The sequence below is a fragment of the Chenopodium quinoa genome, unplaced genomic scaffold (assembly GCF_001683475.1).
Source record: "Chenopodium quinoa cultivar QQ74 unplaced genomic scaffold, ASM168347v1, whole genome shotgun sequence".
NCBI lineage: Eukaryota > Viridiplantae > Streptophyta > Magnoliopsida > Caryophyllales > Amaranthaceae > Chenopodium > Chenopodium quinoa.
Genome location: NW_018742577.1, coordinates 283,210 through 305,015, shown reverse-complemented (window position 1 = coordinate 305,015; position 21,806 = coordinate 283,210). Strand labels below are relative to the sequence as shown.

The 21,806-nt window shown below is 41.2% G+C and overlaps 1 protein-coding gene across 4 annotated transcripts; it reads right to left on the bottom strand.

Annotated features, from left to right (window-relative positions):
* Positions 1–885: 885 nt before the first annotated feature.
* On the bottom strand, positions 886–6,945 carry LOC110720823 (guanine nucleotide-binding protein alpha-1 subunit-like). Of its 4 annotated transcripts, none has more exons than XM_021899866.1 (14): positions 6,577–6,945; positions 6,405–6,489; positions 6,247–6,319; positions 6,132–6,169; positions 5,951–6,040; positions 5,733–5,810; positions 5,545–5,652; positions 5,335–5,436; positions 4,888–4,943; positions 4,476–4,610; positions 2,067–2,160; positions 1,907–1,966; positions 1,751–1,830; positions 886–1,387 (listed from the first exon to the last, which is right to left on the bottom strand). In XM_021899866.1, the coding sequence occupies exons 2-14, from the start codon at positions 6,462–6,464 to the stop codon at positions 1,210–1,212; spliced, it is 1,152 nt and encodes a 383-aa protein (XP_021755558.1). In that variant the 5' UTR covers positions 6,465–6,489; positions 6,577–6,945; the 3' UTR covers positions 886–1,209. The 4 variants fall into 4 exon arrangements, with proteins under 4 accessions (XP_021755558.1, XP_021755559.1, XP_021755560.1 ...); XM_021899867.1 differs by having other exon boundaries at positions 6,405–6,486; XM_021899868.1 differs by having other exon boundaries at positions 6,590–6,945.
* Between the last annotated feature and the right edge of the window lie 14,861 nt (positions 6,946–21,806).

Below are 21,806 nucleotides of genomic sequence, written 5' to 3'. Positions count from 1 at the left end.
TTTAGACTCCTCAGGTTGTTTTTTTAGCTCTCTTATAAAAAATAAATAAATAAAGTCAATCAATCAATCAAAGCCTTAATCCCATAAGTGGAGTCGGCTAAATGAATCAAAAGTAATTATTCCGTATAGTCATCCACTAGTATTCAAGGTATTTTTATTTTGGGTAGTTTCCCAGCCAAATGGGGGTATTGAGGTCTATTTTTATTGAATTTTCGCAACGGCGCATTAAAATGTGGGTATATATAATATAAAGGGTTTTTCCAGTAAAACTTCGTAGTGGTGCCTTAAACCTTAAGGATTGTTCCTTATGTATAACAAGACAGCATTAGCCTTAAATAAGACATCAGATATAGAGTTGCGAAATCAGGTGTATAGGCTGTCAGGTCATATCAGATCGGGTCACTCTGGCATTCTAGGTCAGCTTTTCAGTGCCAGTTCGAATTCAAGTTCAGGTCACTTTGGGTTTGGTTGGATTGTTCTTGGGTCAGGTCATTCTATCCCAGTCAGCTTAAGGGCCTTTAAATACACCCACGCATCTCTTTCTGCAGAGATGAATGCAAGCTTGTGGATAGAGGATACTGATGTCTGCTCAAGCACTATATTTGCTTGGTTCAATTTGTTAACTAGGAATCTTGTGTTCCTTGCTTTCGATAAGCACTTTACCTATACATAACCACATGAATACATGAAGCTACAGAATAGGACAAACCAGCCTCTTCCTTCCAATCTACTAACCTCATTGAGCAAATGCAGCGGTCTGTACCTCACATGATGCTAGCAAAATTGGAAATTTAAACTTGACTACGTTTTTAACTCAGAACGAATGCATGCAGAAGTAATCTATGGTCCTTTACTTCAAAATAGTAACTTTTGGCAATAAAGGAATACAGGAACATATGATTTTACTTCAGTAAGATTCCTAGCTGTCAGTAAATAATCTTCTGATTGAAATATTTAGCTACAAGGTATTCTGGCGCTCCGACAGAGTGGAGGAAAGCCAATATTAATATGGAACAGATAATTCAATTTGTGGCAGTGTAATCTAAAGAAGAAATGTGGTGTACAGACAATACACAGTAGTCAAATTTGGTGTCAAAATTTTCTGCTCCCTCTTTTAATTAATTGAATTTGACACTTAAAATATGATCCCTGCCCCCAAAACCACATACTACGTATATTAACAAACTCACACCGAAATGCCATTTTGTATCACAACAAACCTGCCTCAACAAGGTTTCTCCTTCTCAGAGTCTCGTCTAGCAGTTTGAAAGTCTTCTTCACAAGCTTCTGGTCTAGAGCGGTTGTTCTGTAAATCTTGAAAACTCGATCAACACGATCAGGGGCAGTGCATTGGTAATAGAGCTCCTCAAATTTCTTCTTAACAAACCTGACAGTATAATACAGTGATCAAAATAATGAATCTAATCATGAAGTTGCCTGTTTTGCATCGTGGATGTAAGCCAACAAATTTTACAAAAGCAGGTACCATAGATCCAAGGTTGAGACTACTGCCTATAATACATATCAAATAATTCACAGATCTACAAAGCTAACTCATTGTTAATAGCTTACTTAAAGCACCAAACATCAAACAACAGCTTTTACAAACATATATTCTGCCAATCACTGAAAAACTAATATGAGTTGGAACCAAAAAAAAAAAAAAAAAAAAAAAGGATGAGCAACTTCATGAATTCCACCAACCAAAACAGCTAAAGCAGAAAGTAGCAACTAGCCATGAAGTGCTTACTCATAGGCATGCTCAATCTCTTGTTTTCCAGATGTAACTGATTGATAATCCTTGAACCATTCACATGTACTCAGTGGAACCTGTTAATCAAAGAACGACATTCAATATGGAGTTAATTCAACAAATTCTCAAGGCCAAAGAGCTTATTGACCTTACTTTCTGAACTTTCTTCTCAAATATATCGAACTTGTTCAGGAACAACATGATGGACGTTCTCTGCAAAAAAAAAAAGGGGGCAAAGATTCAAACAGTTAAATCTTACCAGGAAAACACTATGTACCCCATAATTCCAGAATAGTAGAGGAACAAGGAACACCTCAAAGCATTGCTGCTTCAAGACCCATTCAAAGAGCTCCTTAGTTTCAACCATCCTATTTTTATTCTCATCCTCATAGAGCATTTGATCGTAACTGATTCATAGAGTAAGCACAAACTCAGTACATAATTTGCCACCCAAAACAAATTCTCAGATATCAGTTAAAAATGTTAAAATTTAAAAACGTAAAGGTCATGTCTTAGCATATAACATCTATCAAGAAAATGAAATAGCATATGAAGTTTAAACCACTCAAGAGCATGAAATGATGATTAGAGTATCATAGATAAATCAATCAACAGTCAAACTCCACCATCACTGATCTATCTCTCCAATTCATAGTATAGTGTCATAGCTCATAGGTAAATCAATCTCTAAAGGTCAAACTCCACCATCGTTGATCCGTCAATCCAATTCATAGTTCTTTCCTCTCCAACATTGATCTATCTCCACACCACCATTCCTCTCTTTTCACCTCCATCCACCGCGGCACCGCCTATCCCCCTCTTCTCCGGCCACACGGAGGGGGGGGGTTGTTGGGGGTCAAATTTGACCACTAAAGTTCCAGATCAATATTGGCCAAAAACAACCACTCTTTCCATTGATGATCTAGATCAAAGAAAATAAGGTAAGTTATTTTTTCTGTTCATTTTCTGTACTTCAATTTTAATTTACTTTTCTGGTTATCGGGGGGGGGGGGGGGGGAGAGGAGGTTGTGATGAACTTATGCTTCAACTTAGTTAGTGGGTTATTGGTTTCCTTATTTTTAGTCATTAGTCAAATTTGTTTTTATTAAGTCATTTAGCATGTGTTCAATAAATTAGAAGTGGATAGAAGTAGCGGGACACTAACTTAGCCACTTGTTCCACAAGTCCATGCTTTTAGCATTAGTTGCCTAGTTTTAGGATGATTTGGTTTTGTAGAAACTTTCGATGAGAAGGAGAATGCTATGTATTATCTTCTGTTCATTCTCTGTACTTCACTTTCCACATTTTTTATTTTTTATTGGGAGAAGAGGGGGGGGGGTGGGGGGGTTCAGCAATTTTGGTAGTGGGTAGTTGTGGACTCATTGGAATGGTGGTGGAGTGAGAGACGGAGGCACCAGGGAGATGAATGACTGCAGTTACAGCAGCAGGGAGAGGAGGCAGCAGGTGCTTGTAGATGAGGTGGTAGTGATGGTGCTTCGGCTATGAAGTTGTGCATCAGATAGTGATGCAAGGAAGGGTCATGTTGCTAAAGGCAGGCAGTGACCTCCTAGCAAAAACACGGTGTAACAAAGTGAACTAGAGAATTCATAATTTGCTAATTCCTAGAGTAAAAAAAAGGTGGGGCAGGATTTTACTCAAGGTCTAGATTTATGATGAATAGGGTTAAAAGGAGATATCATAGGGACTATGAAGAACTGGAATTTACCCAACAGATAGACAGATCTTAAGGTTTTCACCTTCCTTGAGAAAATGGATGACTTAGATAATTGCATGACAAGCCAAAATAAACAACAAATAACTACAGCATCATGGTTGCCAGGAAGAAGCCTGTATTCTACCTCAGAGTTTATTGTAAAAAATTTGAGCAATTACATGACCACAAATAATATATATCATTTTGTATTAAACATGACCTCGGATAAAAATTCCGCACATAACAAGCTGGACTGAATCATGGAGATTAATTCTGACTTCAGGATTTGAAGTTTATTTATATTGCTGCATGCATTTTCAGTTTGAAGAATAGAAAATTACAGAAGAGATACATGTTGAGTGGCATAATGGATGAATTATATGCTGTTATAATGAGCACCAATAGAAAAAGAATTGGCCTAATTGTTTATTGCTTGGAAACCACAGGTAATTATTTATAATTCATTAAAATCTAAAACAAGCAGCAGAGCACAGATTTGGGCCAAGTTGAAAATCTGAGGTGAATATGGTGCACGTGAATGTGAGGGTTTTTCTCACATTGGTGATTTTGTACTTCAGTGCAAGCATTAGGATTCCAGCAGGGTTAATTATCCTTGGTGGAATTCATGTATCCAAAGAAAACTAATTCTAGTTTTTCAGTAACTTAAGGCTGTGGTTTTCTGTATCCTTTTTTTTTTTTTTTTTGGACAGGGTGATCTTCTGAATCCTTCAATCCTACCCAACATAAGTTCATATTAGTTTCACTTTCATTTCACTGGTTAATTAGTCTTTTCAACAATCAAGAATCACTAAAGAAACACAGAGTTCAACTGAAAGGAAATTTGGTTAAATTGTTGGATCTCTGAAACCTTCAACTCCTAAAAATTTGAATTACAATGTCATCACGATAGGTGATGCTAACATCCAAAATATGGGACACACATCTTAAGTAAAATAACATCAACAACATACAATTAAATACCAACAAACCAAGAAAAGAACATCTTACTCGCTTATAGCTGCACAAAAGATTACAGCCGTGACACCTTCAAAAAGATGGATCCACTTCCTTCGCTCATTTCTTTGGCCTCCAACATCAAAAAGTCTGTATACCTCACCACTTTTCTTATTCTCTCCAACTGGGCTGAAAATTTGAAATATTTAATTAAATGGAGAGAAGAAAAAAGTGTTATAGATTGTGAATTTCTGGACATATAAAAAAAATTAATAGTTAGACACAAGCTCGTGCAGACACCAAAGATAACCTCCATATCACTAAAGTTCAAAACTACCTAAAAGCAATTTCTTTAGAAAACTCGAAGAAAGATAACAGAGACGTGTCACAAGGAGAAAGAAGCAGTATTAACTGAACTGAAAATGCAGAAACACCTAGAGATAATTTATTTCAGCACAATGCTTACCTGAACTGGATCTCAACAACCCCTGTTGTGCGGACACGGGCATAAAGAACGTCTTCCTGGATATACAATGCCATTGGCAAGCACATAGAATGCAGTCATAATGATGTACTAAAAATGCTATGCACGAATTATACATCAATCAAAAGGTGTAGTAAAAAGTATAAAACCAGATAAATGACGTGAAATAAATAGTTATTAGGGAACATTACAAGTATAAGGGGTAAAGAGCAAAAATGCAGAACTAGAGATATCCCTCATATGCTTCTCTCAGTTGTTCTATTGTCAGCTAATTTTAGTGGTTGCTAGATTACACATTTGGGGGTAAATCATAAAAGTGCTCTAAATTCGAAGATAAAAGTTTAATTATGTTTTCTGCTTAAATCAAACACCAAAAGAAAGATTAAAGGTGATGAAATGGAAGGGAGAAAATATAAAAGCATCATGCACCTTCGTAGGGATATAATCTACATCAGAAAGTCTTTTTAGGTGTTCCATAAAATAATCGGTACAGTCTGGAAGTTGGAGTTCACTGCTGCGGGCAAGAGTTTCCTACAGAGAATATGTAAGTTAGTAGAACTTGTTGAAGAATACAATCATATCTACTGATAATATGGTAAACAAATCCAGAATGTTGAAACAACCAAATGCAATAACAACCTGAATAGCCGGATCTTTCCATAATTTTTCAATTTCCTCAGAGAGCTCTTTAGTGAGTTGTGGATAGTCCAACCTGCCACCAATTTCTGAAAGCTTGTCTCCGATTTCCTAACAGAAGAAACATATTTTAAAATGTTGACAAAGATAATGTTCCATCCCACAGAAATTATGGAAGAGTAAAGTCTAACCTTGTTATCGGGGGACAAGGTATACTTTGAAGAGTCGGTTTGATTTAGAGCCAATTCCTTGGAGCCATCAATCAATAACTAAGAAAAGAAACAGGCATGAGATGATTAGAAATGCAGCAATCGTAGTGAAACGAAAATGAAGACGAAAATAGTGAGAAGGTAAAAAGGCATGTCAAAAAGGGAAACAACCGACACACCCTTGTTCAAGTATTGCATACTTTGATAGTCTGATAGACATTGGCATGGATAACGGGTGTATAGCTGTTCAACTCAGCATGATCAAATCCCATCTGAAAAAGAAGTTTAATCTGCGAGCGAAACAAGTGTAAGACATTACTACTACTGGAAAGTGGTAATTAGTAATGAATTAGCAAAGTGAAATGTAATGAATAATGATACCTGCTTGAAAATAGTTGATTTACCAGATTCTCCAGCACCTTGAAAAGGAAATTAACAGCAAATGAATGTAATTAATAATAATAAATGAAGTAATTAAAAAGAAAGAGAAGCATACCAAGAAGAAGGAGCTTCTGTATATGCTTCTCAGCAATAGTTTCTCTCTCAATTCTTCTTTCGATCTCAGTAGCCTGGAATTGTAAGATGAAATTGTAATTGTGAAATTGCAATAGTGAATTTAATTTAATAATGATAAAAAAAAATAAAAATAAGAACCTGGGCATTTTCAGGATCAGGTTTAGTGGAATGTTGATGCCTGCTGCAAAGTAAACCCATGGTGCAGGTGCAGGTGCTGCTGCTGCTGGTGGTTTGCACATCCAAAAAGATAATGATGACAAATCTAGTCAAGTGGTAGTAAGAATTGAAAAGAGAGTGATGAGTAAAATACCCAATTATTCAACCTCTTGATGTTAAATTAGGGTTCAGTCGCTGCCGGTGAACTTGGATAGTGGCGCTGCTGGTGTTGGGTGACTGGAATGAAGAAGACAAGTTACCCTTAGTTGCAAATTTGCCCACTTTTTCCCTCCTCTTCCTGTTTATAAGATCGTAAGGCCTTCGTTTGTGCTTCTTTCTTTCCTTTTTTTTTTTTTTTTTTTTAATTACATACTTTTGAAAATTCAAGTCTGGTGTTTACTTCCTTCCAACACATCCAACCCCCCCTCTCACCAAACCCAATACCACCGCCTACTACCGTCTTCACACTTCAAAAGTCCAATCCCCCCCCATTTCTTAATTCTTGTAGATTACTACCGACTTTATTTTGTTCACTTCGCATAAAATACTCCGTGCCATGTAAAGCTAGTCACGGATGAAGTAACTATTTTACTCCGTAACACTGATCAAATAACTCTTATACGAAGTAACTAATTTCATGATCTGTGGCCAACTAGTTAGGGAATGTTCTTATTGACTGAACTGAACTAAATTAAACTGAAATGAATATTTTATAAGAGAAGGAAATTAGGAGCTGAATTGGAATGAATATTTTATAAGAGAAAGAAATTAAAAGCTGAACTGAACTGAAATGAGCTGAGCTGAACTGAACTGAATTGAATTTCAACATATGAGAACAGGCCCTTAGCCTGTAAAAATTTGTGTGAATAATATAATCTTTTTTTTTAAGATTGAAATAATCTCTTTTTTGTACAAATTTTGCTCTACTTAACTACTACTTTAATTAAATTTTGAACTTATTTTCATGTATGCGATTAATTATTTAATAATAATAAAATAAAAGATATGAAGAAAAATTTAACTACATCGCTCTTGAAAATATTATTTGCTCCGATTTTGTGAGCTAAAATCTTATGTTTTCATTGTCAGCTGGAACAATGATTTTTAAATAACAAAATTAAATTAAACTAAAAAAAACACCTTATTTCGATTTATTTGTCTATAAACTAAAGTGTTTGACGGTTAACTATTTTGTCACCCTTGCAAAATATATTATACTTACATGTGTGGGTTTTTCAAAGGTAAGAATAAGAAAAAAACATTAGGAAACCCCTTCTTACAGTGGAAATTCCTAATGTATCTGGAAAAAAATGGTAAATAAATTATAGTTATTACAAGAAATTATATCCATATTATCGCCAACAAAATTATCTATATTTGCTATATTGTATATTTGCTTTGTTCGCCCCTTCATACATGTGGTGAATGCTCCAACAATGAAACTGAGAAAGAAAAGTTCTAATATTGAAGATGATGTGCTCAATTTCTCGTAGAATGGACCAAATTATTTGGACAAAGTTGATAGCTAAAAGTAAAAGGTGGTTATCCTCAATTTAAATATTGCGAATATGTACCTTGTTAAAGAATTGTGAGAATGCCTCAGTGGAGAGCCTTGGCTTTTGCAATGAAGACTCTAATAATAACAAGGTTGAAGGTGGTAGATGACAGGGTAAAGTCGTATCCCCTAATCAAAAGTAAATATCTAAATCCTCTAACTACAGTAGATAGGGAAGTAGGGTCGATCTCCACAGGGAAACAAGTCTTTTTACTCCTAATTAATTATTATAATCTAAATTATAAAGTAACCAATATATTGTAATTAAAGGAAACTAAACTACGAAGATTAAGAGTAGGGAGAAAACAATGAATAAAAGGATCTAGGGCATAGGTTCACCAATAAATAATACTCCAGGGTAAAACATAGTAATCAATCATTGACATTGCATAAAGAACACGATTAACAGGCTCTCGCAATTTTATTAATCAACATAGATCTAACATTTACTAGATCTAAGTTCTTATTGAAAATAGCATTTAATATCAAATTAACATCTGCTCGATTCATCAATTTAATATTGCTATACTTTTACAAGCCGCAATTGTAAAACGTTAAAACAATTCAATAAGAAATTATCATGTAATACCAATAATCAATAATAGTCAATCATCAATGCATCAATCAACCGGATTGTAAAGGGATTTCGTTACGTATTACAATCACATAATTAATTTACCGATATTAAATCTCATCTCTCGAATCTCGACTTAACCATTTATAAATTAACTCGCCTATTGAAACTAGACCTAAACATAAATTCTCATCTGTCGAATCTCGAATCAATATTGTTAAACTCATGCATAAAAGATCTGCGCAAATCTAGTCACAGAGCATTAAATCAATCAATAGGAAATTAATCTAGCATTGATAATTAACAACAATAAATTACCCCTTCATATTATTTATGGATCCCCATGAACCCTAGAAATAGACTACTCACACGTAGTAGAAATTAAACTAATCAAAGCAATAAAATAAGTCATGATAAAGGGAAATAAGATTAAGAGAAGAGAAATCGTTACCAAACTAATCTGTATTAATGGAAATAATCAAGAACAAGAGTTGAGAGAAGAGTTAAGAGAGAGAAAAGATCCTAAGTAGAGAGAGAAGTCTAAGAAAGAAGATTGTCTAACAATTCCGTACAAAAACGTATTTAAACGTTTTCTAAAATGAGAATTAAAACTAAACTTAATCAGGTCTACCAGAAACGCGCGCCCGATCGGGCGAAGGGCCGCCCGATCGAGCGCGCCTTTTTCTTCGCGTTCTTCTCAAGCAACCTCGCCCGATCATGCTAGAAGCTCGCACAATCGGGCGCGCCTCAGCACGCTCAGCCTAATAGTCCTGCCGCGCCCGATCGTGCTAGAGGTAGCCCGATCGGGCGGTTGCTTCTCCTTGAGGCTTGGACTTCGATTGGGCTAGACTTCTCGGCCCAATCCGGATTTCCTCTCGGGTCTCGAATACTTGGTCCAAATGCCTCGGGATCCCAATTACCGAGCCCTTAATCACCGGCTCTCACCGATCCTGGGCTCTAAAAGTGGTCACGTCCTTCTAGCTTCCGAAGTTGATCCATAAAGCCCGGGAAAATTCTCCAAGAGTGCAATTTCCTGTAAAATACAACTAAAACTACGAAAACACTAGAACACACAAATTAGTAATAAAAGTGGCACGAAAGAGCCAAAAACACTACTAATAACGACCAAGAGACGGGGGTAAAACACTATATAAAATGGGCATATCAGTAGACTTGATGAGTAAATTAATATTGTCTTTGATGATAACTCATGTCATTTTTTTAGTTATGATAGACTGACTCTTCGAAATTGTGTTTTAAGAAATTTTGAAGGAGGTGGCTTCTAAGAGTCTGGAGAAGAGGCTAGTTAGCAAAATGAAGGAAGTGGAATCTCTTGAAGAGAAGGTATGAATGAGACTTCTTTGTTTCAAATCTGAGCACAAAATGTGGTTAGTGGTAAACAAAATAAAAAATAAAAAAAATTATAGTCTTGTTTTGGAATATGATAAAATTTCATTCTTTCCAACTGGAGAAAAATAATTTTCTTAGAGTAATAAATTGGTGTTTCTTAAAATAAAACATTAAGTCACCAACAAGGCAACAAGTAATAGATAAGAGATTGTGCGATCTAGGGATGTTAATTAAGTGAGTCGATCACGAGCTAAGGGGTGCTCGACTCGGCTCAAAAACTTTTTTCATGTGCTCACCTCATGCTCATTAAAGTTTCAAGCCAATAAACCTCTGCTCAACTCGTGCTCGATCGATAAAGTTTTGACTTTCGAGTCAAGTAGCTCACGATCTGATCGTTGGAAAGAATGAATTTTATCATTAAACTGAATATTGGACTAAACTTAACTAGACTGGACTGAATGTTGTTTCTTAAATACAACATTAAGTCACCAACTGTCCAGTTTAATTGGTGTTTCTTTAAATGGTGTTTCTTAAACTAAACTGGACTAAAATAAACTAAACTGGACTAAGTTGCTCACAAGCTTATTGAATCGAGTTAGGGCTTGCTCAACTCGTGCTCGTTAACATCTCGAGTAGAGCCAAATTGAGCCGTGTTTTGATCTGCTCGGATTCCTAGCTCAGGATGTCTCTATCAAAGAGTAAATGTGTAATAAATGATCAAAACGTGTCCCCAAAAAGAGGTTCATCTCCCTATTTATAGGGTCTTTGGGATTTGTGCCCCTGATTAGGTCACTGTACCCTAATCAGTGGTGGGCTCCGCCGCTTTGCGGCTTTCTCGAGATTTGGGCCTGAAGGCCGCCCTTTTTCCCTTATTTTCTGGAGTGACACGTGTCAAGCAGAGATTGGTCCACTTTGGGCCATCCTGAGGCTGACACGTGTCGTTCTCTGATTGGACCACGTGGCGAGGTAAAATTACCCTAAACATTTGCCCCTCACAGATGTGACGTGGCACGCCACATGGCATCTGTGACATGTGTCACGCTCCGATTGGCGGTAATTTTACCATTAAAGAGTAACCGTTCACCTTCCGGGTAAATTACGGAAATGCCCTCGTTTTTACCCTCTATATATAACCGTTTACCCTCATAAATTTTGGTACGTTTACAAAAAAATTTCAAGAGAGAACTTTGAGAGAGTAGATGTCACCCGTTTGAGTCGGGCGCAAGCAAGAAAGCTCGTCTTCTAGAGACCCAGCTGGACCCGCCTAGTTTCAGATATCTCTTCAAAAGGTACCGTCTCTGCCTCTTTCAACTCTTTTTCTTTTTTCACCGCTTGTACATATTTCTTGCAATAAATGGTTGCATCACCAACACACACGGCACAACCTAGGTTAGAGTCCAGCCGGTCACCAGGGACGGATGAGTCTAGGACTGGGAGTGCCGTCTCGGGGTGTTGGGACCACCCTTTGCCTCAGATTCCGACTAGTTACGTGTCTGTGCAGGACACAATGGCTCGGATAAAGCAGACGGCAACTTATCCAAATTACAAGAGCGAAGGCTCAGGCGGCCAAACGCCTGAGGGAGAAACGTCTGGTCAGGGAGGCCAGACGGCTCTAGAGAGATCCCCTCCGCGCGCCCCTTCAACTCCTGCTGATTCCTTCTTGGAGGAATGCGACCAAGGCGGCGACGAGGTCGCCTCTTCCCCTTGAATCAAAGTGAGGAGGAGACGGAGAGCGACAGCTTCGCCCCTACCTCTGAGAGCATTGACGACTTGCCCCCGCTTCCGGATAGCGAGGAGGAAGAAAGGAAAAAGTGGAACGAGAAGGATGATCCCTTCAACATCCACGTCTCCTCCAAAGATTGGATCCAAATGGAGGAGAACTTAAAGAATTTCACCCAAATACACCCGCTAGGAGACGGGTATAGAATCCGGGTGCCGCCTGAGAATGGCACCATCGCCTGGGAGAACGATGAACAGAACGCCAACAGTTATTTTGGCTGTTATGAGGCGGCGTTCAAGACTGGTCTCCGCTTTCCCCTTCACTAGGCGGTGAAGGCAATTTTGAGAGGCTACGGCCTCGGAATCTGACAACTTACCCCCAACTCTTGGACAAACATTCTGGGGTACGTTGCCGCCTGCGAGTTTCAGGGGCTTAACCCCGGCTGGGAGGCTTTTGCTAGTATGAACTATCTTAGCAGAAGCCCAGGCGGCTGGAGGGCGTGGTACACTCTAACCACGCAGCCTCAATATATGATGACCTTGGACAAGGTCTCAAAGTTCGATGGCTGGAAGCACAGTATCTACCTGATGTCAGCCCCAACCAGACGGGAAAATTATGAATTCCGTCTGTACAATAAGAAGCCCGACTTGTTGGGCAGGAAGTGCGCTCTTCCCCGGATCCCAGAGGAAGATTTTAACAAGATAATTGAGGCAGACTTTTTCGGCCTCACAGACGCAACTCTGTCAACCGGGGAAATAATAAAAGTTTCCAAGAACTGGATCCCTAAGAGCGCCTGGTTCAGGGATGAGTGTTTCTTATCCGCCTGCGGGCTAGGGCACATGTTTACAAAACGTATGCGCCTGAGTTTATATCCGTCTGTAGTATTTTTCTATCGAAATTGATTTATGATATTGACCAATTTCTTTCTTTTTGCAGAAGAAGCATTAAACATGTTGCAGTCAGAGAAAACTCCCAAGCGGTCTTCTGCAACCATCCGCAAAGATCTTGCGGAGAAAGCTGCGGCTGAGGTCAAGGCCAAGGTATCAAACGCCTGACCCTTTCATAAATTGATCCTTTAAAATCATTTTTTCCGGATGCTAACCTTAACTTTGGTTATTTTTGCCGGGAGGAGAGGTTGGAAAGTCGTTTGAGAAACAACTCAAACGGGCTAGGGAGGAGAACCCTGCCGTTCTCAACAAAATAAAAAAATCCACCTCTACATCAACTCCTGGTGCCTCATCCGGGTATCAGCAGATGCGGATAGCGGGGCGACTCGAGAAGGTAGGCGGCAGCATGTGCCTTGATCTTGTCAACCCCTAATCAGCAGTCGCGGGGTTCACCACGCCTGCAAGCAGTTCCCGCTTGGCCGGCTCTGAAGGTAAGAACCCTTTTGAATCCCCGCTTGAGCTGGGGTGGCCTTTACGGGTGAAATCTCACTCTCAACAGACGTCATCTTCAGACAGCCGTCAACAAATAGGTGTCGCCTTAGTTTCGCACTCATCACGTATTGATTGTGGTGCAGATCAATCTCCCCGCTGGCCAAACGTCCAGAAGCATGCCAAGGCCATGCTGAAAGCCGTCCGGAATAGGGATAAGGACAATATCCCTGAGATAGAGACGTTCAATCTTGAACGCATTCTATCCCTTCTGGCTGAGGTTAGAAACTTGTCAATTCAATTTTGTTTTTTCCAAGTATTTTATCACGCCTGTAATACTTATACCGCCTGACTTTTTGCAGGCCATGCTGCGGGTGGACGGGCTCAAACGTCCTTATTGCTGCAAACGGGAAGAGGTAAAAAGGGTCAAGAAGTCCGCCCTAGACGCTGATAATATTGCTTTACACTCGACTATCGTAAATGAACTTGAAACTAAAGCAATAATTATGACACAGGCGTCTAGAATCCAGCAGCTGGAGTCAGATCTGAAGACGGCCAATCAGCGGGCGACGGATGCTGAGACGGCTAAGAAGGAGGCGGAGGAGGCCCAAAAGAAGGCGGACGAGAGCGCCAAAAAGGCTGGTGAGGCGCTCAAGAAGGCCCAGACGGACCTTGGCACACTTAAAGGTATTTCTGAAGAGAACACCAAACTGAAGACCAAGGTTCAGAGGCTGGAGAAGGAGGCTGCTCAGGCTCAGATAAACTTTGCAGCAACCCTGGAGGTGGAGCAAAACCGCCTTGTTGCTGAGAGTGACGCTGACAATGACGCCCGGATGAAGATCGTCTGGGCTGCCCTGTACCCGGACGTGGATTATGGCGTCTGGGCACTGGCTTACAGGTACGCCGAGGACGTGGTGTGCTTGAGAGAACAAGGTGAGCCAGAGCCTGACTCTTTCGAAGCCTGGGTCAACTCCAACAACGAGCCGCCCACGCCTGAGCTTCTTGGTCCTGGTGAAGCACAGGAGATACCCTCAGATGATGAGGAGAAGGAGGGCCAGGAGGCACCGTCTGCAGGCCAGAAGTGACCATTCAGCGGTAGTATGCCAATCTCTGCTTTTTTATTTTTTCTTTTATTCAGCGGCTGTATGCCAAAACTTGCTTTTTTTGGCCTGCGTGCCGAGTATCCTTGTATTTACCGGATGTGGAGCCGTGTTAATTAACAATTTCTTTCTTCCGGACGGGGTCCGGTTACATTTTAATCCACTACAACCGTTTGGTTGGGTGGACTTTATTAAATGCACCGACTGAGTCGGTTTTGATCATTTTGCATCTGAATTTTTATTTTGTGCAAATTTTAATTTTTCATTTTTGCCTAACTTATCAAAGGCGTCCGGCGATTTTTCATTTTTGCCTAACTAATCAATAGTCCGGCTGTCCTTGCCCCTGGACGGCTGTGTGGTTGGTTTCAAGTGGAGTTGGTTGATTGACTTGAAAACGTCTGATGTTGTAAAGAGCTTGATATGTTTGCAAGTCGATCAATCACAATAGTGATTGCCCCAAACCAAGTGCACAGTCGTACACCGGCAGGCGTTCAAGTCACTACACAGACGGCGTTTGTCCGTCTAGGTAGAGATTTCATAGCCATTGAACAACTCTTTTGCCCCAATTGGGGTGGGAAGTGCAATTTTGGAATAGATAACCTAAGTGAAACCTTCATCCGGTGACCGACTGATGCCCCATGGCATCCGGTATTCGGCAACTTGATCATTCTTCACAGGTCATTTTTGTCAGACGGCTATGAGTTGACCAATTAGGTCGTTCAATCTTTGTCGTCTCCATGGGTACGTAGAACCGACAAATAGTATGTTCTCTGCGACGATTGCACCCGGAGGGGTGTCGCCAGACGCCTTTGTCCATGTTGGGATAGGCGATTTTATAAAATGAGCAACCATCCGGCCATTTTAGCCTCTAGTCTTGTTTGAGACCGGTTGTATAGCCACTAAACGTTTTTGTGCTTAGTTTTTAGTCAAAGTATTGAATTTACACTAAGTATCGAACTCAGTTTTTTAAACAAACGAGTCTGTCTGGGTATCACCCAGACGGACAGGCAAATATTCGATCATACTAAGTATCAAACTTAGTTAGATAAATGGAGAATCCATCTGAGTATTACCCAGGCGGATAATCAAGCAGTTGAATAAACAAAGTATCAAATCTAAATAAACAAGAGATCCGAGTATTACCCAGGCGGTCAAACAAATGTATCCTTCACTTAGTATCGAACTTAGTTAGGTAAATGGGGAATCCGCCTGGATATTACCCGGATGGAAAATCAAACGATAACTCAATTTTGCAAACAAAGTCTGAATCTTCATTAACTGACTCACTGTTTACAAAAAGTTTACATTCTCATAAGTAGTACTTTTTTAGATTGTCTACATTCCAAGTTCTAGGCAGGTGTCTGCCGTCTGGAGTTTCCAGGCGGTAGGTGCCGTCCCTTACTTCTTCATAGATCCGGTAGGGGCCTTCCCAATTTGGGGTTAGCTTTCCCAGCTCATTGGCCCTACCGGTTGCCTCCATTTTTCGTAACACTAAGTCGTCAACTTTCAAAGGACGCTTGTGAACTTTTTTGTTGTAGGATCTCGTCATTCTCAGACGGTAAATCTCATGACGCAAGGCGGCATTGCCCCTGCGTTCTGGGAGTGAATCCAATGCCAGGCACATTGCTTCCCAGTTTGCCTCTTCATCATATAGCATGACTCTAAGAGTCGGCTCGTAATGTTCGATGGGCAAGACGGCTTTAGCACCGTAAACCATGAGAAATGGGGTTTCACCGGTTGCCCCTTTTGCTGTTGTCCGGATGGCCCATAGGACATGGATTAACTCTTCTGCCCATAAGCCACCAGCTCTTTCTATTTTCTTCTTAATGCCGTTTGAGATGAGTTTATTGAAGGCTTCAACTTGGCCGTTTGCTTGGGGTCGGCCAACGGATGTAAAATAGCTTGAGATCCCCTGATCTCCCAACCAAGTTTTTAGCTGAGGCGTCTCGAACTAAGGACCATTATCAAACACCATAGACATAGGTACCCCATACCGGGTGATAATGTTTTTCCAGATGAAGGAAATCACGTCTGAGGTTTTGATGTTTTTAACCGCCTCAGCTTCTACCCACTTGGTTAAATAATCCACAACCACTAAGATGTAGCGCTTTCCGCCTGGAGCAGGCGTGTAAGGACCTAGAATGTCCATGCCCCATTTTGCAAAAGGGATTGGGCTGTGGATGGCCGTCAGATCAATAGCCGGACGGTGAATGAGTTTGCCAAATTTTTGGCACTTGTCACATTTCTTCACCAACTCCTTGGCGTCTGCCTCAAGTGTGGGCCAAAAATAGTGCCGTCTGGCTTTGACGGCTAGGGACTTGCCGCCTATGTGAGAGGCGCAGAATCTCGAGTGCAAGTCTTCGAGAACTTCTTTCCCCTTTTCTGGGGTGACACACTTCAACAAAGGCTTCAAAAATCCCGCCTTGAAGAGTTCTCCATTTTTCAACTCGAATCTTGCAGCTCGCTTTTTCAGGATGGCTGCTTCCTATGGAGAGTTAGGAAGTGTGCCGTCTGAGAGATAGGCCCGGATGGCATCCATCCAGGTAGAGCTTCGGTCCAGAATTCCAACGGGATCCTCATAGATGCTTCTCTTTTCAAGAACTTCCCAGAAGACTGACCGAGGCGTATCATGGCAGGCGGAAGATGTCAGCTTTGACAATGCATCCGCCTGGTTGTTTTCCGACCTAGGCACCTGATTCAGCCGGAATTCCTCAAGTGCCTTGGTCTCTTCTTTGACTGCCCGAAGATATTTAATCATAGCCGGATGAGTAGCCTCGTAGCTTCCCTCATACTGGCTAACAACCAATTGAGAATCAGAGTAGGCGTCAATTTTCATGGCCCCTGCCGCCTTACACATGCGGATGCCGGCTAGCAGGGCTTCATATTCCGCCTCATTGTTAGAGGCCTGAAATTTGAAGCGTAGTTCATATTCAAATCTGTCCCCTTCAGGAGACTCGTAGATTACGCCTGCACCACAGCCGTTCTTTGTAGAGCTCCCGTCTACATACACTTTCCAAACCTGATCAAGATTATCCGGAGCCACCGGACGGGTCATTTCAACAATGAAGTCGGAAAACGCCTGACCTTTCACTGCCTTTCTTGGTTCGTAAGTGATTTCAAGACTTTGTATTTCAATAGCCTATTTCAACATTCTCCCGGATGAGTCCAAGGTAGACATTGGCCGCTTGAGTGGCTGGTCGGTGTAAATCACTACCGGATGTGCCAGCAAGTAGGGCTTCAATTTTTTGAAAGCCATATACAGAGCAAGGACAAATTTTTCAACCATGGGATACCGGAGTTCAGCATTTTTAAGAACATGGCTAATGAAGTAAACCGGGAGCTGCACGCCGTCTTGCTCAGCAAGGAGAACGGCACTGAGGGCATGATCTGAGACGACTAAGTACATGTACAACGTCTCCCTAGGTAAAGGACTGACCAACCTAGGTAGAGAATGTAAATGCTCTTTCAACCTCTGGAATGCCGTCTAAGCATCATCCCCCCATTCAAATCTGGTCTTCTTCCTGATTGCTTGGAAGAAGTAGAGGCACTTGTCGCCTGACCGGCTGAGGAACCTCCCCAGGGCGGCCAGACAGCCGGTGAGTCTCTGCACTTCCTTGACAGAACGGGGTGACTTCATGTCTATCACCGCCTGTATCTTTTCAGGGTTAGCCTCTATCCCCCTTTGATAAATCAGGAATCCGAGAAACTTCCCAGACTCAACACCAAAGACGCATTTCTTAGGATTTAACATAGCCTTATGCCGCTTGATGGTGGTGAATGTTTCTCGGATATCAACAAGGTGATCCGTCTAGAGCTTGGATTTGACTATCATATCATCAATGTACGCCTCCACATTTCTCCTAATCTTATAAATGAAGACCGTATTAATCATCCGTTGGAAAGTGGCAGGCGCATTTTTCAAGCCAAACGGCATCACAGTATAACAGAATAACCCCTAATCAGTGACGAAGGCCGTCTTCTCTTGATCTTTCTTCCACAGGGGTATCTGATGGAAGCCGGAGTAGGCATCCATGAAGCTCATCAAGGCGTGACCGGTTGTAGAATCGACCAGACTGTCGATCTTTGGAAGCGGGTAACTGTCCTTTGGACACGCCTTGTTGAGGTCTGTGTAATCAACACACATGCGCCAGGTCCCATTCGGTTTCTTAACAAGGACCACATTGGCCACCCAGTCGGGAAAATTACAATGCCGGATGAACCTGGCGTCTAGCAGCTTTTTGACTTCGGCAGCTGCCGCCTGACTTCTCTCCTCACCGTGGTTTCTTTTCTTTTTCCGGATGGGCTTCTTTTTAGGATCCACGGCGAGCTTGTGGACAGCAAGATCCGGGCTGACGCTTGACATCTCTTCCACTTCAAAGGCAAAAATGTCTTTGAATTCCTTCAGCAGAAGGTGCAAGTCTGCACCCAAAGTAGCATGAGCGACCGTCCTAACCTTTACAATACGTTCTGGAAGGCTGTCATCCAGAACGAGATCAATGCTTTCACCAGCCGGTTGGGAACGGAGCTCATCTGACTGTTCACCGGTCAGTGATTGCTATTTTTTCTCCTTCTTCACCTCCACCAGCAGAGGTGCCTTTTTTTTCTTTCCGGCTGCTGGTGGGGCAGGTTCTGGATCAGCATCCTTGACATTGTCAAGGTCAATTGGTTCCTAATCGCCTGGGGCCTGATGTGTCTATTTTATATTGTATTTTACCCCCGTCCCTTGGTCGTAATTAGTAGTGTTTTTGGCTCTTTAGAGCCACTTTTATTACTAATTGGTGTTTTCTAGTGTTTTCGTAGGTTTGGTTGACTTTTGCAGGGATTTATGCTTTTGGAGTATTTTCCCGAGATATTTAGGAGCAATCACGAGCATTGGAAAAGCACGACCAGATTTTATAGCCCAGGGCCGGTTAGAGTCATCGAACCGGTGATTAAGGGCTCGGTATAGGTGATATCGGGGCGTTTGGACCGAGTATTCAAGACCCAAAGAGGAAACCCAGATTGGCCCGAAGGATTGAAGACCAATCGAAGTCCAAATATTGGCCCAAATGAGCCGCCCGGCCAAAAAGGCTGGCGCCCGGAGGCGCGCCCGGCCGGGCGGGAGGAGCGCCCGGTGACGCGCCCGGCCGGGCGCGAGATTAGTGTTAGAGGTGAAAAAAGGCGCGCCCGATCGGGCGGTGCCTCGCCCGATCGGGCGCGTGTATATTTAGGAGACGATTAGCGTCGTTTTAATTTGTTTTAGTTTAGGATTTTTGTACGGAGTATAATTACTCCTCCGTAATACGATTTTACTACCTCTTCTTCTTCTCTTAATCCTTTCTCTTAGTTTTCTCTCTCTACTTAGACTTCTTTCTCTAAACTCTCTCTCAAAACCTTTGTTATTATTTCTTTGATTAATTTCAGATTTATTTTGGTAACGATTTCTTTTCCCTTAATCTGTGTTATTTATTTTATTCCTTTGATCATGATTTATTTTATTGCTTTGCTTAGTTTATATTTAATTATGTGTGAATAGTTTAATTTCTAGGGTTTATGGGGATGTAATAAATAATATGAAGGGGTAAATTATTGTTGTTGATTATCAATGCTAGATTAATTTCCTATTGACTGATTTAATGCTCTGTGACTAGATTAGGCCTATCTTTTATGCATGAGTTTGACAATATTGATTCAAGAATCGAGAGATGAGAATTAATGTTTAGGTCTAGTTTCAATAGGCAAGTTAATTTATAAATGGTTAAGTCAAGATTCGAGAGATGAGGTTTAATACCGATAAATTAATTGTGTGATTGTAATAAGTAGCGAGAGCCCTTTACAATTTGGTTAATTGATGCATTGATGATTGACTATTATTGATTGTTGGTATTGCATGATAATTTCTTATTGGATTGTTTTAATGTTTTACAATTGCGGCTTGTAAAAGTATAGCAATATTAAATTGATGAATCGAGCAGATGTTAATTTGATATTAAAGGCTATTTTCAATAAGAACTTAGATCTAGTAAATTGCGAGAGCCTGTTAGATCTATGTTGATTAATAAATTGCGAGAGTCTGTTAATCATGTTATTTATGCAATGTCAATGATTGATTACTATGTTTTACCCTGGAGTATTATTTATTGGTGAACCTATAACCTAGATCCTTTTATATATTGTTTTCTCCCTATTCCTATTCTTTGTAGTTTAGTTTCTTATTCATTCATAAATATTGGTTACTTAAATAATTTAGATTATAATATTTAATTAGGAGTAAAAAGACTTGTTTTCCTGTGGAGATCGACCCTACTTCCCTATCTACCTTAGTTAGTGATTTAGGAATTATTTTTTATTAGGGGATACGACTTTACCCTGTCAGGGCCACAGTGTCCCTGACGGCTGAGAGATAGCACTCCCGGGCCGTCTTCTGATCCCCATTCAAGGAACCAACAGAGCCGTCATCCCTCTCATATTTGATGAGCATCAGAGACGGGATGATTACTGCCTTGGCTACGTTGAGGGTTGGCCGGCCAAGGATAATGTTGTAGGCGGTCAACTCCTCAACGACCAAGAATCTGACGACAATATGTCGTCCCTGGCCTTTCTCTCCCAGCCGGATGGGCAAGTTAATTCTTCCGGCTGGGTAGACCATCCCACCCCAAAACCAACCAAGGGGTGGGTGACCGGATGCATGCTGCTGATATTTTATTTCAGCTTTTGTAGGCACCGGAGGCTGATGATGTCAGATGAGCTGTCGGTGTCAATAAGGATCCGTCCAACCAGCTGGTTGGCAACGTTACATTCAATGACAACCGGGTCATCATGCGGACGGCGGACGCTTCCCCTATCCTTCTCAGTAATCAAGACGTTTGGGAAGGAGGTGCTTGCAGACGCCTGCTCATCCTCATCCTTGTCCATCTTTGGAAGATGGCTTTTGGTGCCCCGGATGGTAGGGCCACCACAGGAGAACCCGCCTGCTATTGTGTAGACCGGCTCCTTGTCCTAAGTGACGTTCAAGATCATTTCTTTACGTCATATATGATGCTTAGCTCCATGACCTAAGTTCATTCATCTATCGTGTCACATGATGTAATTGTCCTTAGCCTCCTGGCCTAAGAACATGCATCATGCATACATTATTTCCAAGACAATCAATTCAATCCATACGATTCATTTCGTCTTGCTCAAGGAGGAAGTTCAAAACTTCTTCCTTTTTTCATTGTTTTCTTTTGGGGAAGTTTAAGAAAAATTTCAAAATTTTTATCGAGGGAATTTTGAATATAAAATTTCATTTTTCACGTCTTTCTTTTTCACGAGAAAATCAGTACCCTCCACTCGTCTCATGACAAAAATTGACGGAAAATTTTTGCTTTTGCATCTTCGTTTAATTTGCTTGTGTCTGCACACACACATATACACACACACACACTCACAAGTCATACACATGTCACGTCACATCAAGTCAAACTTGGTCAAGTCAGCGGTCAAGTCAATCACAATATATACGAGTCCATTGGCAAATTTATTTTTGCAGGTCTCATCTACAGCCAACGTTCAGGGACAAGCGAACCAACTACAACCCACGTTCAGGGACAAACGAACCAACTACACCCCACGTCCGGGGACAAGCGGACCATGTACAGCCCACGTCCGGGGATAAGCGAACCATCTACAGCCCACGTCCGGGGACAAGCGGACCATCTACAGCCCACGTCCGGGGACAAGCGGACCAT